We start from the raw sequence: 14292 nt of genomic DNA on the forward strand, positions 1-14292 counted from the left end.
ATAAAGGGACAGAGGAAGACAACAATGGAGAGGGAAGAAACATGGCCTTATGGATAGAACATGGGCCTGGGAGTCAGAAGGACCTGAGTTCTTATCCTGACTCCTCCACTAGCCTGCTGTGTGACTTGGACAAGTCATTTAACTTCTCTGTGCCTTAGTTGCTTCATTTCTAAAAAGGGAGTTAAGACTGAGAGGCCCTTGTGGGAGAGGGACTGTGTCCAACCTGACAGCCTCGTATCTACACCAATGCTTAGTACAGTGCCTGCTACATAGTAAGCACTTAACAAATGCCTTAAAAAATACTAAGAGAAAAATGAAGAGAGGAAGGGAAGACAAAGTACAAAATAAATTCTGTGATCTGGTACTTAGCATGAATGTGTATGCGTGTGTGATCACTCGCCTATAGAGTGAGAGAGGAAGAAAATAATGTAATAAGCTACTTCCTCATTTTTGTCAGAACTGTGCAACTACGTGTTGGTTATATTTATCTGAAATTCAGATAAATATAAATATGCCAATCTGATCCTAATTTCACTCAGCAGTGAATCTGATTAAGACTTGAAAAAAGTGACAGCTTTTACTATCCCCAAGAAGGAATTGTGCTAAATTTAAAAGGAAGAAAGTAACAGCTGACAATAAATTATTGAGATAAGCAGAGTGTGCACTAGATATTATACTAATGCAAAAGACACTACAATGAGTCTCTGGTAGGTAAATTGAAAGAGAAAATATTTTAAATTAACCATTTAGAATACTGATAGTACTGTTTCAATATAGGGAAAATATCAAAATATCACATTATTAATTGGTTTCAGAAGGACAGTATTACAACTTCCTGGAAATTGAATGAAAGTAAATCCTATGCAACAGGGAAATTGAGCCTTATATCTATCTGTATTTACATTCACCAGGCACAAAGCTTGTGTATAGCTCTTGCAACAGGGAAATTGAGCCTTATATCTATCTCTATTTACACTCACCAGGCACAAAGCTTGTGTGTAGCTCTTGAGTCTTGAAATGTACAAAAAAAATTTTTCAGCCTCTCAGGCAGAAGTTCTTTCTCTTCTATTTTGGATTTTAATGGCTTTTTCATTGCAGGAAGAAAATAAGGTTCACAGTGAGGAAAAATGCTCAGTTTCCACAGATTTGCAGTGTCCAAAATCTACATTTAAATTAAGGAATAAATGGACCACTGAAGAAGCCTCTGCTGTTAATTATATTTGGTTACTTAAAATATCATTTAATTTGTATTGTTGAATGTCATATGTTTAAGGCCTAGGCATATGGAAAGCCGGCTTTCCAAGGTTTTTATAGCTTACAGGTCTGGTCAGGATGTGTCTTTCTACTCAAATAGCTATAAATAGCCTCCAGCAAGCAAGCTTTACCACCATATCACTGCACGCCTTATCTGTCACTTCACAACAGCCCTCCATGCTGCTTACCCTGGTGTTTTAATGTATGCTCAAGGAGAAGAGCAGAGATAGTGTGTTTTCTAAAGGAACTTTGCCAAAGGTGGAACAGAAGCAAAATGTCCTTCGGAGACAAATATTCCTTGTCACGTCTGTCTCCTTCTGGCATGCATCTCCACAATCACAGCAGCAACAGGGAACAACCCTATATCTTATATTTTGGAAGCTCACCAAACCGTTCAGTAGAATTCTAATAAGGATCATTTTAAAGTAGATAAAATACTGGGATGCCATTAATGGTAATAACTCAAAGAAGTAAGCACCGTTTGGAGTATTGGGGAAGTGAAAGAGCTGTGAATTTATGATTATAAATGTGTCCTGATGTTTTTGTCTTTGGAATTAGGGAAAACAGATGATGCAAAAGCCTCCGAAAAAGGGAAATCCCCGCTAAAGAGCACTTCTATTCAGCGCTCTCCTTCAGATGCAGGAAAAAGTAGCGGGGATGAAGGGAAAAAGCCTCCGGCGGGCCTTGGAAGGTCAACGGCTACCGGCTCCTTTGGCTTTAAGAAGTCTGTGGTCGGGTCATCCACTATAATCACGGCAAGTGGGGCCACGGTCACCAGTGGGTCGGCGACCCTCGGAAAGATCCCCAAGTCGGCGGCCATTGGAGGGAAATCCGGCGCAGGGCGGAAGACCAGCTTGGATGGCTCGCAGAATCAAGATGACGGGGTGCTGCATGTCCACTCGAAGGGCACGCTGCAATATCGGAGCCTGCCTCGTCCCTCCAAGTCGAGTCCCAGTGGCATCCCCGGCCGAGGCGGGCACCGGTCTAGTACCAGCAGCATAGACTCCAACGTCAGCAGCAAATCTGCGGGCACCGCTACCTCCAAGCTGAGGGAGCCAACCAAGATTCCCGGATCCGGACGGTCCAGCCCGGTCCCTGTCAATCAGACCGATAAGGAAAAGGAGAAAGTGGTGGGGTCTGATTCTGAGAGCGTCTCCTTGTCGAGCTCACCCAAGTCGAGTCCCACCTCTGCCAGCACCTCAGGAGCCCAGGGTCTCAGGCAACCTGGATCCAAATATCCTGACATAGCTTCACCCACCTTTCGGAGGTAAGGATTGCCACGTGCTATTAGTGGTATTGATCGAGCACTTACTTTGGGCTGAACACTGTACTAAGCACTTAAGAGAGGAGAAGCAGCTTGGCCTAGTGGCAAGCTCCGGAAGTGAGAGGACGTGGGTTCTTATCCCGACTCCACCACTTGTCTGCTGCGTGACCTTGGGCAACTCACTTCACTTCTCTGTGCCTCGATTACCTCAACTGTAAAATGGGGATTAAGACTGTGGGCCCCACGAGGGATAACCTGATTACCTTGTATCTATCCCAGTACTTAGAACAGTGCTTGGCACATAGTGCTTTACAAACACCATCATTATTATTATTATTACAAGAGGGTACAAATACAGTCTAGAGGCATAAATTAGAAGCTATTATAAATTTAAAAACCTGTTAAAGGCATATGCATTGGATCAGATTTATGAAGTTCAGGATATCTGTGGATCTTTGCTTTGATTTTGTTTGGTTTTTTGTTGCTGTTGTTTTTGACATTTGTTAAGTGTTTACTATGCATCGGGCCAGTCACTGTACTAAATGCTGGGTTAGATTCCAAGTTAATCAGGTTGGAATTGATAATCAGGTTGGCTCATCGTCTTAATCCCAATTTTATAGATGAGGTAACTGAGGAAAACAAAAGTTAAATGACTTGTCCAAGGCCACACAGCAGACATGTTGTGGAGCTGTCATTAGAATCCAGGTCCTCTGACTCCTAGGCCCCTCCTCTTTCCATTAGGCCATGCTGGTTCTCTAACAGATTGCAAACTGAGACACATGGTCAATATACAGAGGTGAAGAAGTCCACGTGGTTCACTGAAACTGCAATTGAGGTAATTAATTCTCCCCTTTCAGGAAAAAAATAAGTAAATTGTTGAGGACACACAGTAACTGGTGGGGTAATATACAAGTCTCGAGGCAGGAATTCTTCAAACATCAACTACAGTTTTTCAAACTTGAATGAAAGAATTAAGGCTCTATTTCGGCCATTGCAGCTATATGTTCAGAATGTGTATTTAGCTATTTATTTAGCATGCCACTTAACCAGGAACTAGTGGTGATTATTTTAGAATCTGATCAAATAGCATTTCAACTGGGGAATAAATTTTCACAAAACAGAAGGACAGCATAAGGCACAGATATCACTGTCTGTAACTAGGTCCATTTTCAAAGGGCCGTGCTTAGCCAGAGGGATCCAAAATAGGAGCTCTCCATTTCAAGAGCTTGTCTGACTGTTTGCTTCCTACAATCAAATAGAACCAGGACCAACTTGATGATGATGGCATTTGTTAAACCCTTACTAAGTGACAGATACTGAGGTAGATACGAGATAATCAGATCGGACAAAGTCCCACGTGGGGCTCCCAATCTAAATAAGAGGGAGAACAGGTATCGAATCATCTCCTATAATTAAATAGAGCCAGGAACAACTTGACGATGATGGTGTTCTTTAAGCCCTCACTCTGTGCCAAATACTGAGGTAGATACAAGATAGGAATCAGTAGGTCATAGGTTCTAATCCCGGCTCCATCACTTATTTGCAGTGTGACCTTGGGTGAGCCATTTCACTGCTCTGTGTCTCAATTACCTCATCTGTACAATGGGGAATGAGACCGTGAGCCGCGTGTGGGACAGGGACTGTGTCCAACTCGATTTGCTTGTATCCACCCCAGCTCTTAGTACAGTGTCTGGCGCACAGTAAGTGCTTAACAAATGCCACAATTATTATTATTTTTTTTTATTATTAATGAGATCAGACACAGTCCTTGTACCATATGGGGCTATCAGGCTAAAAGGAGGGAGAATAGATTTTGAATCAGCTTTTTTTTTTACAGATGGTGAAACTGAAGCACAGGGAAGTGATATCACTTGCCCAAGGTTCCACAGCTAGGGAAGCAGCAAAACCTAGTGGGGAGTAACATAGCCTAGTGGATAGGGCAAGGGCCTGAGAATCCAAAGGACCTGGGTTCTAATCCCAGCCCCGCCAGCTGTCTGCTGTGTGACCTTGAACAAGTCACTTAAATTAACTGTGCCTCAGTTCTGTCATCTGTCAAATGGGGAGTAAGATTTTGAGCCCTATGTGAGGCAGAGACTGTTTCCAACCTGATTAGCTTGTACCTACCCCAGTGCTTAGAATAGTGTTTGATGCATGGTAAGCGCTTAACAAATACCATCATTAGTTAAATGACAGAGCTGGGATTAGAACCAGGTCCTCTGATTCCCAGGCAGGTGCTCTTTCTGCTAAGTCATGGTGCTTCTCTATGGAACTTCATACATACGGTTCCCTGAGGAATGAAAGTTAAGCACTCCCTCTGTCCCTGGGGAGGCAATCTCAAAGCAAGTGATGTCACATTCAATAGACTTTCATTCATTCATTCAATAGTATTTACTGAGCGCTTACTATGTGCAGAGCACTGTACTAAGCGCTTGGGATGAACAAGTCGGCAACAGATAGAGACAGTCCCTGCCGTTTGACGGGCTTACAGTCTAATCGGGGGAGATGGACAGACAAGAACAATGGCAATAAATAGAGTCAAGGGGAAGAACATCTCGTAAAAACAATGGCAACTAAATAGAATCAAGGCGATGTGCAATTCATTAATAAAATAAATAGGGTAACGAAAATATATACAGTTGAGCGGATGAGTACAGTGCTGTGGGGATGGGAAGGGAGAGGTGGAGGAGCAGAGAGAAAAGGGGAAAAAGAGGCTTTAGCTGCGGAGAAGTAAAGGGGGGATGGCAGAGGGAGTAGAGGGGGAAGAGGAGCTCAGTCTGGGAACGCCTCTAGGAGGAGGTGAGTTTTAAGTAGGGTTTTGAAGAGGGAAAGAGAATCAGTTTGGCGGAGGTGAGGAGGGAGGGCGTTCCAGGACCGCGGGAGGACGTGACCCAGGGGTCGACGGCAGGATAGGCGAGACCGAGGGACGGTGAGGAGGTGGGCGGCAGAGGAGCGGAGCGTGCGGGGAAGGGAGAGAAGGGAGGAGAGGTAGGAAGGGGCAAGGTGATGGAGAGCCTTGAAGCCTAGAGTGAGGAGTTTTTGTTTGGAGCGGAGGTCGATAGGCAACCACTGGAGTTGTTTAAGAAGGGGAGTGACATGCCCAGATCGTTTCTGCAGGAAGATGAGCCGGGCAGCGGAGTGAAGAATAGACCGGAGCGGGGCGAGAGAGGAGGAAGGGAGGTCAGAGAGAAGGCTGACACAGTAGTCTAGCCGGGATATAACGAGAGCCTGTAACAGTAAGGTAGCCGTCTGGGTGGAGAGGAAAGGGTGGATCTTGGCGATATTGTAGAGGTGAAACCGGCAGGTCTTGGTAACGGATAGGATGTGTGGGGTGAACGAGAGAGACGAGTCAAGGATGACACTGAGATTGCGGGCCCGAGAGACGGGAAGGATGGTCGTGCCATCCACGGTGATAGAGAAGTCTGGGAGAGGACCGGGTTTGGGAAGGAAGATGAGGAGCTCAGTCTTGCTCATGTTGAGTTTTAGGTGGTGGGCCGACATCCAGGTGGAGACGTCCCGGAGGCAGGAGGAGATGCGAGCCTGAAGGGAGGGGGAGAGGACAGGGGCGGAGATGTAGATCTGCGTGTCATCTGCTTAGAGATGGTAGTCAAAGCCGTGAGAGCGAATGAGTTCACCGAGGGAGTGAGTGTAAATGCAGAACAGAAGAGGACCAAGAACTGACCCTTGAGGAACTCCAACAGTTAAAGGATGGGAGGGGGAGGAGGCTGCAGCGAAGGAGACCGAGAATGACCGGCCAGAGAGGTAAGAGGAGAACCAGGAGAGGACGGAGTCCATGAAACCAAGGTGAGATAAGGTATGGAGGAGGAGGGGATGGTCGACAGTGTCAAAGGCAGCAGAGAGGTCAAGGAGAATTAGAATGGAGTAGGAGCCATTGGATTTGGCAAGAAGGAGGTCACGGGTGACCTTAGAGAGAGCAGTCTCGGTAAAGTGGAGGGGACGGAAGCCAGATTGGAGGGGGTCTAGGAGAGAATGGGAGTTAAGGAATTCTAAGCATCGATTGTAGACGACTCGTTCTAGGATTTTGGAAAGCAAGGGTAGTAGGGAGATAGGGCGATAACTGGAGGGGGAAGTGGGGTCAAGAGCGGGTTTTTTAGGATGGGGGAAACGTGAGCATGTTTGAAGGCAGAGGGGAAGGAGCCCTTGGAGATTGAGTGGTTAAAAATAGAAGTTAAGGAAGGTAGGAGGGCAGGGGCGATGGTTTTAATAAGGTAAGAGGGAATGGGGTCCGAGGCGCAGGTGGAGGGGGTGGCACTTGCGAGGAGGGAGGAGATCTCCTCTGAGGATACTGCAGGGAAGGATGGGAAAGTAGGGGAGGGGGTTGGTAGGGGGGAGGGGAGAGGCGGAGGGGTGACCTTCGGGAGCTCAGACCTGATCGTGTTGATTTTCGTGAGGAAATAGGTGGCCAGATCATTGGGGGTGAGAGATGGGAGAGGGGGAGGAACAGGGGGCCTAAGGAGAGAGTTAAAGGTCCGGAACAATCTGCGGGGGTGACGGGCATGGGTGTCGATGAGGGAGGAGAAGAAGCTTTGCCTGGCGGAGGAGAGGGCAGAGTTAAGGCAGGAAAGGATAAATTTGAAGTGTGTGAGGTCGGCTTGGTGCTTGGACTTTCGCCAGCAGCGCTCAGCAGCTCGAGCATAGGAGCGTAGGAGGCGGACGGAGGAGGTGATCCAGGGCTGTGGGTTAGTGGCGCGAGAGCGGCGGAGGGAAAGGGGGGCGAGAGAGTCGAGATGAGTAGAGAGGGTGGAGTTGAGAGCGGAGACCTGATCATCAAGAGTGGGAAGAGAGGACAGGGTGGCAAGGTGAGGAGAGATGCTATTGGAAAGACGGATGGGATCGAGAGAGTGGAGGTCTCTGTGGGGCAGTAGCAAAGATTTGCAGGGGCATGGAGTGTGAGATTTGAGGCAGGTGAGAAGGTTATGGTCAGAGAGAGGGATTTCAGAGTCGGTGAGGGAGGAGATAGTGCAGCGGTAGGAGATGACGAGATCGAGGGTGTGACCGAGTCGGTGAGTGGGCGTGGTATGGTGGAGGAGGAGGTCGGCAGAGTCGAGGAGGGATAGCAGGCGGGTGGCAGAGGAGTCGTCGGGTACATCCATATGGATGTTGAAGTCTCCGAGGATCAGAGTGGGCAGAGAGAAGGAGAGGAGGAAGGTGAGAAAGGGGTCAAGGTGGTTGAAGAAGTCGGAGGTGGGACCGGGAGGGCGGTAGATGACAGCGACAAGTAACTGGAGGGGGTGGTAGAGGCGAATGATATGGGCTTCGAAGGAGGGGAAGGAGAGGGAGGGGGGAGGAGGGATAGTGCGGAAGCGGCAACGGGGCAAGAGGAGGAAGCCGACACCTCCTCCCTTACCGGTGAGTCTGGGGGAATGGGAGAAGGAGAGGCCTCCGCTGGAGAGAGCGGCGGCGGAGACCGTGTCTTCGGGAGAGAGCCACGTTTCCGAAAGGGCGAGGAGGAGGAGAGAACGAGAGAGGAAAAGGTCATGGATGAAAGGTAGCTTACCTGTAATAGAGTGGGGGTTCCAGAGGCCACACTTGAAAATAGCTGTGGGTGCAAGGGGGGGAGGGGGGAAGGGCAGGGGGAGGGGAGGGTTTGGATGGGAAGGAGGTGGCGGGGCCCTGGATGGGGAGAGGGGGATGAGGGGTAGCGGTGGGACAAGAGGACTGGGATGGGGCATGGGTGGGGAAGAGAGAAGGGGGGAGGGGGTGAAGAGGGGGTTTGGTGGGGGGAAGAGTAGGGGGAGGGGGAAGAGGGGTAGCGCTGGTAAAGTGGGGTTCTAGGGCGGGAGAGGGGAGGGGGGGAGGAGACAGAAGGGAGAGCATGTATAAGGATGACTTGCTGCTTTCTGCCCAAGATTGCGTGCATCACTGGCTCTGCCTTAGATCCTCAGAAGGAATTGAGGAATTTCCCTCCGTATTATTCATTCAATCATATTTATTGAGTGCTTACTATGTGCAAAACACTGTACTAAGGGCTGGGAAGAGTAAACTGCAGGAATAAGCAGACACATTCCCTGCCCACAATGAGCTTACAGTCTAGAGGCAGAGACAGACATTAATATAAATGAATAACAGATATGTACGTAAGGGCTGTGGGGCTGGGATGGGGGATGAATAATGAGTATCCCCTGTCCCCCAGATCAACTACCCTTTGGGGGGCAGAGTGGAGCTCCAGGAGAGGTTCTGTGTGTGGAAGGAGACACTCACACAGTCTCTCTGGAGATGACTGAGGTGCAGACTAAGAGATGGCACCAGGCTGGTGTCAGCTTGTGACTTATGACTGGCAGATGCTAATTCATTCTTTTATTCATTCAGTAGTATTTAGTGAGCCCTTACTAAGAGCTTAGGAAAGTACAATACAACAACAAACAGTGGCATGCCTTGTCCACAACGAGCTTGCAGTCTAGAGGGGGAAGGAGACATCAATACAAATAAATATAATTACAGATTATAATTACATGAGTGCCGTGGTCTGGGCGGGGAAAAGAGCAAAGGGAGCAAGTCAGGACAATCCGGAAGGGAGTGGAAGATGAGGAAAAGTGGGGCTTAGTCTGGGAAGGCCTCTTGGAGGAGATGAAGCCGGGGAGAGTAATTGTCGGATTTGAGAAGGGAGAGCATTCCAGGCCAGAAGCAGGATGTCGGCGAGAGGTCAGTGGCGAGATAGACAAGACCGAGGCACAGTGAAAAGGTTGATACTGGGGGAGAGAAGTATGTGGAATGGATTGTAGAAGAAGAGAAGCAAGGTGAGGTAGGAGGGGGCAAGGTGGTGGACTGCTTTGAAGCCAATGGGAGGAGTTTTTGTTTGATATGGAGGTGGATGGGCAACCACTGGAGTGTTTTGAGGAGGGAGGGTGACGTCCTGAAAAGGACACTACTTCATGTTGGGTCATAGTTCCACCCTTCTATTACTGGATAGGATGCTCAGACACATTCAGTCATCGGTCAGTAAGTCAGTGGTATTTATTGAGCACTTACTGTTTGCAGAGCACTGTACTAAGCATTTGGGAGAGTAGAATATAACAATAAATGGACACATCCCCGCCCTCAAAATCCAAAGAGATGCCTCTTATACAAAGTGTAACCCTATCGTGCACCCAAGTATTTCTGCTGGACCTCCCTGTTCCAGAATCGCTGGGTCCATTCCCAGGTCTCTGTTAACCCGAGTCCTGCTTGGGACGAGAGCGGAGGGGGACCTGTTGGAAGTTGTGGCCCCTGCCTAAGATGGTTGTCTCACTCACTTAACATCTGGAGGAGGCCTGGATCGGAGACCCTGCGCTTATCGATGCAGCGGAATAAACATCTGCTGTGGTATTTTTAGATTCATGAATTTCAAGATCAGAAAAGCCTACTTTATTCTACTTCGTTGGAGCCATTCTCCTCCATTTCCATTAATGATAGGCCAAGTGGAGATTTAGTTTGGAAACGTTGAGCCCTAGGAGAAAAAGAACTGGGAATGTTTTGAGTCATGATACAGTAATCCCGATGCTTAAGTAAGAGCCAATATTGCCCTCCTGTGGCCCATTGCTATACCACAGTCTCCCTCTTTAGCTCTGAACTAGTCTGGTTTAGAGAAAAAAAATACTTTTATTACGATTCCAACCATAATCCTGTGTCAGAAAAGTAGTGTCAAGAGCCATGCAGCACTAGTGACTGTTCTTAGGGACTTGCAAAAAAGACAAAACATGAGCATATTGCCTTTGGTGCTCAGTATTCAATCCTGACCCAGCTACTACTTGGCAGTTACCCTGACCACCAGCTGTAAAGGATCACCTCCAAAAAAAGCCTAAGATAACTTTTTGGATGTCAAATGAACTGTTAATTTTTTTTTTGAATGTCATGTGTGGAAATGACAGAACATTTCTTGAAACTGGCATTGTACATGGCTTACCAGCAAGAAGAAGTCAAAACAATATATGGCGCTAGAGTGGAATTCCATTTGTTCCTTTAAAATCCTTCATGCAAGGCACTGTTTTATTTTTTTCACCTCTCTTTTATTCCTTGGGTCTGGATTGGGTCCTCTATCTTTGATGGGGGAAATATTCATTTCTAATCATGGATTGATGAGATTGAAAATACCAAGTACATGATACTCAAGAGAAAGGGATGAGTTGATGTGTTATACATTTCTCAGTAAAGAAAACTGAATCTTTACTGATTCTGTACTCCAGATACCTAATGCGGAGTATGGGGAGAAAAAGAACGAGAATGTTTAGTGGATATTGGCATCTCTGAATAGCAAGGGAGGTGGTGATTTTGTATGTACCTTGGGCCTGGGAGTCAAAAGGTCATGGGTTCTAATTAGAGAAGCAGCATGGTATACTGGATAGAGCATGGGCTTGGGAGTCAGGAGGTCAAGGGTTCTAATCCTGGTTCCAACACTTGTCTGCTTATCCACCCCAGTGCTTAGTACAGTGCCTGACACATAATCAGCGCTGAACAAATACTATAATTTTTTTAATCATTATTGTAATCTCGGCTCTGCTGTGTCTGTTATCTGCAATGTGACCTTGTCTGCTGTGTGACCTTGGAATCCCGGCTCTGCCGCTTGTCAGCTGTGTGACTGTGGGCAAGCCACTTAACTTCTCTGTGCCTCATTTACCTCATCTGTAAAATGGGGATTAACTGTGAGCCTCACATGGGACAACCTGATTACCCTGTTTCTACCCCAGCGCTAAGAACAGTGCTCTGCACATAGTAAGCGCTTAACAAATGCCAACATTATTACTTTGCTTCCCTGGGCCTTAGTTCATCTGTAAAATGGAGGCTGAGACCGTAAGCCTTTCTCCACTCCAGCATTTAGTACAGCATCTAGCACACAGTAAGTAGTTAACACCTATCACTCTTACGATTATTTGTTTCTCTTTTAGGCTGTTTGGTGCCAAGGCAGGGGGCAAGCCCTCCTCTGCAGCAACTACAGAGGGGGTGAAATCCACCTCAGCGATGCCCAGCCCAAGTGGCACGTTAGCCCGACAAGGCAGCCTGGAGTCTCCGTCGTCGGGCACGGGCAGCATGGGAAGTGCCGGCGGGCAGAGTGGGGGCAGCAGCCCCCTTTTCAGCAAACCCTCAGACCTAACCACAGACGTGATCAGCTTGAGCCATTCCTTGGCCTCCAGTCCGGCCTCGGTCCACTCTTTCACGTCGGGAGGTCTCGTCTGGGCAGCCAACCTCAGCAGCTCCTCCGCGGGCAGTAAAGACACCCCAAGTTATCAGTCGACAACCAGCCTCCACACCAGTTCCGAATCGATCGACCTCCCTCTCAGCCACCATGGCTCTCTGTCCGGATTGACCATGGGCACCCAGGAGGTCCAGAACCTGCTCATCAGGACCGGGAGCGTGAGATCTACTCTTTCAGAAAGGTGAGCGCTGAGTGCGGGAAGCAGCCAGGAAGCTGGAGAGAGATGCAGACTGAGCCTGTGGGAACGTCTGCTTGTACCGAATTGGAATATTTAGAAAGTGCACCCCATAGCTTTTTCTATCGAAAGACTAGTCTCATCATTTTCCCCTGCATAAAATTCCATTTTCTTTGGTGGGAGTCTTGCCTGTCCTCAGGACTGTGAGATTGGGCCAGCGATGCAATTTCAGCTGTGCATTCTTGAATCTGAAGAGGATAAGATCTTTTAGATCATACATATATGAGTCAAGAATTTCCACTTATCCCATATTCTTTGACTAAAAGATTCCAACCCAGTCTCACCTGGCTATCAGGACAGTACACAAAAGGTAGTGTTCATTCATTCATTCAATAGTATTTATTGAGCGCTTACTATGTGCAGAGCACTGTACTAAGCGCTTGGGATGAACAAGTCGGCAACAGATAGAGACAGTCCCTGCCGTCTGACGGGCTTACAGTCTAATCGGGGGAGACGGACAGACAAGAACAATGGCACTAAACAGCGTCAAGGGGAAGAACATCTCGTAAAAACCGATGGCAACTAAATAGAATCAAGGCGATGTACAATTCATTAACAAAATAAATAGGGTAACGAAAATATATACAGTTGAGCGGACGAGTACAGTGCTGTGGGGATGGGAAGGGAGAGGTGGAGGAGCAGAGGGAAAAGGGGAAAATGAGGCTTTAGCTGCGGAGAAGTAAAGGGGGGATGGCAGAGGGAGTAGAGGGGGAAGAGGAGCTCAGTCTGGGAACGCCTCTAGGAGGAGGTGATTTTTAAGTAAGGTTTTGAAGAGGGAAAGAGAATCAGTTTGGCGGAGGTGAGGAGGGAGGGCGTTCCAGGACCGCGGGAGGACGTGACCCAGGGGTCGACGGCGGGATAGGCGAGACCGAGGGACGGCGAGGAGGTGGGCGGCCGAGGAGTGGAGCGTGCGGGGTGAGCGGTAGAAAGAGAGAAGGGAGGAGAGGTAGGAAGGGGCAAGGTGATGGAGAGCCTTGAAGCCTAGAGTGAGGAGTTTTTGTTTGGAGCGGAGGTCGATAGGCAACCACTGGAGTTGTTTAAGAAGGGGAGTGACATGCCCAGATCGTTTCTGCAGGAAGATGAGCCGGGCGGCGGAGTGAAGAATAGACCGGAGCGGGGCGAGAGAGGAGGAAGGGAGGTCAGAGAGAAGGCTGACACAGTAGTCTAGCCGGGATATAACGAGAGCCCGTAATAGTAAGGTAGCCGTTTGGGTGGAGAGGAAAGGGTGGATCTTGGCGATATTGTAGAGGTGAAACCGGCAGGTCTTGGTAACGGATAGGATGCGTGGGGTGAACGAGAGGGACGAGTCAAGGATGACACCGAGATTGCGGGCCTGCGGGACGGGAAGGATGGTCGTGCCATCCACGGTGATGGAGAAGTCTGGGAGCGGACCGGGCTTGGGAGGGAAGATGAGGAGCTCAGTCTTGCTCATGTTGAGTTTTAGGTGGCGGGCCGACATCCAGGTGGAGACGTCCCGGAGGCAGGAGGAGATGCGAGCCTGAAGGGAGGGGGAGAGGACAGGGGCGGAGATGTAGATCTGCGTGTCATCTGCGTAGAGATGGTAGTCAAAGCCGTGAGAGCGGATGAGTTCACTGAGGGAGTGAGTGTAAATGGAGAACAGAAGAGGGCCAAGAACTGACCCTTGAGGAACTCCAACAGTTAAAGGATGGGAGGGGGAGGAGGCTCCAGCGTAGGAGACCGAGAATGATCGGCCAGAGAGGTAAGAGGAGAACCAGGAGAGGACAGAGTCCGTGAAGCCAAGGTGAGATAAGGTATGGAGGAGGAGGGGATGGTCGACAGTGTCAAAGGCAGCAGAGAGGTCAAGGAGGATCAGAATGGAGTAGGAGCCATTGGATTTGGCAAGAAGGAGGTCATGGGTGACCTTAGAGAGAGCAGTCTCAGTAGAGTGGAGGGGACGGAAGCCAGATTGGAGGGGGTCTAGGAGAGAATGGGAGTTAAGGAATTCTAGGCATCCATTGTAGATGACTCGTTCTAAGATTTTGGAAAGGAAGGGTAGTAGGGAGATAGGACGATAACTGGAGGGGGAAGTGGGGTCAAGAGCGGGTTTTTTTAGGATGGGGGAGACGTGGGCGTGTTTGAAGGCAGAGGGGATGGAGCCCTTGGAGATTGAGTGGTTAAAAATAGAAGTTAAGGAAGGGAGGAGGGCAGGGGCAATGGTTTTAAGAAGGTGAGAGGGAATGGGGTCCGAGGCGCAGGTGGAGGGGGTGGCACTTGCGAGGAGGGAGGAGATCTCCTCTGAGGATACTGCAGGGAAGGATGGGAAAGTAGGGGAGGGGGTTGTTGGGGGGGGAGGGGAGAGGCGGAGGGGTGACTTTGGGGAGCTCAGACCTG

The 14292-nt window shown here is 48.8% G+C and overlaps 1 protein-coding gene across 7 annotated transcripts in view; it reads left to right on the forward strand.

The window, feature by feature from the left end:
* Positions 1-14292, forward strand: part of NAV3 (neuron navigator 3) — a 617057-nt gene that overhangs the window by 502085 nt on the left and 100680 nt on the right. For all 7 annotated transcript variants that reach the window (XM_039914053.1, XM_029078987.2, XM_029078989.2 and 4 more), the window contains 2 exons: positions 1813-2521; positions 11398-11886. In XM_039914053.1, coding sequence (XP_039769987.1) covers positions 1813-2521; positions 11398-11886 — 1198 coding nt within the window. The remainder of the gene's footprint in view (positions 1-1812; positions 2522-11397; positions 11887-14292) is intronic.

Source organism: Ornithorhynchus anatinus, chromosome 14 (assembly GCF_004115215.2).
Source record: "Ornithorhynchus anatinus isolate Pmale09 chromosome 14, mOrnAna1.pri.v4, whole genome shotgun sequence".
Taxonomy (NCBI): domain Eukaryota; kingdom Metazoa; phylum Chordata; class Mammalia; order Monotremata; family Ornithorhynchidae; genus Ornithorhynchus; species Ornithorhynchus anatinus.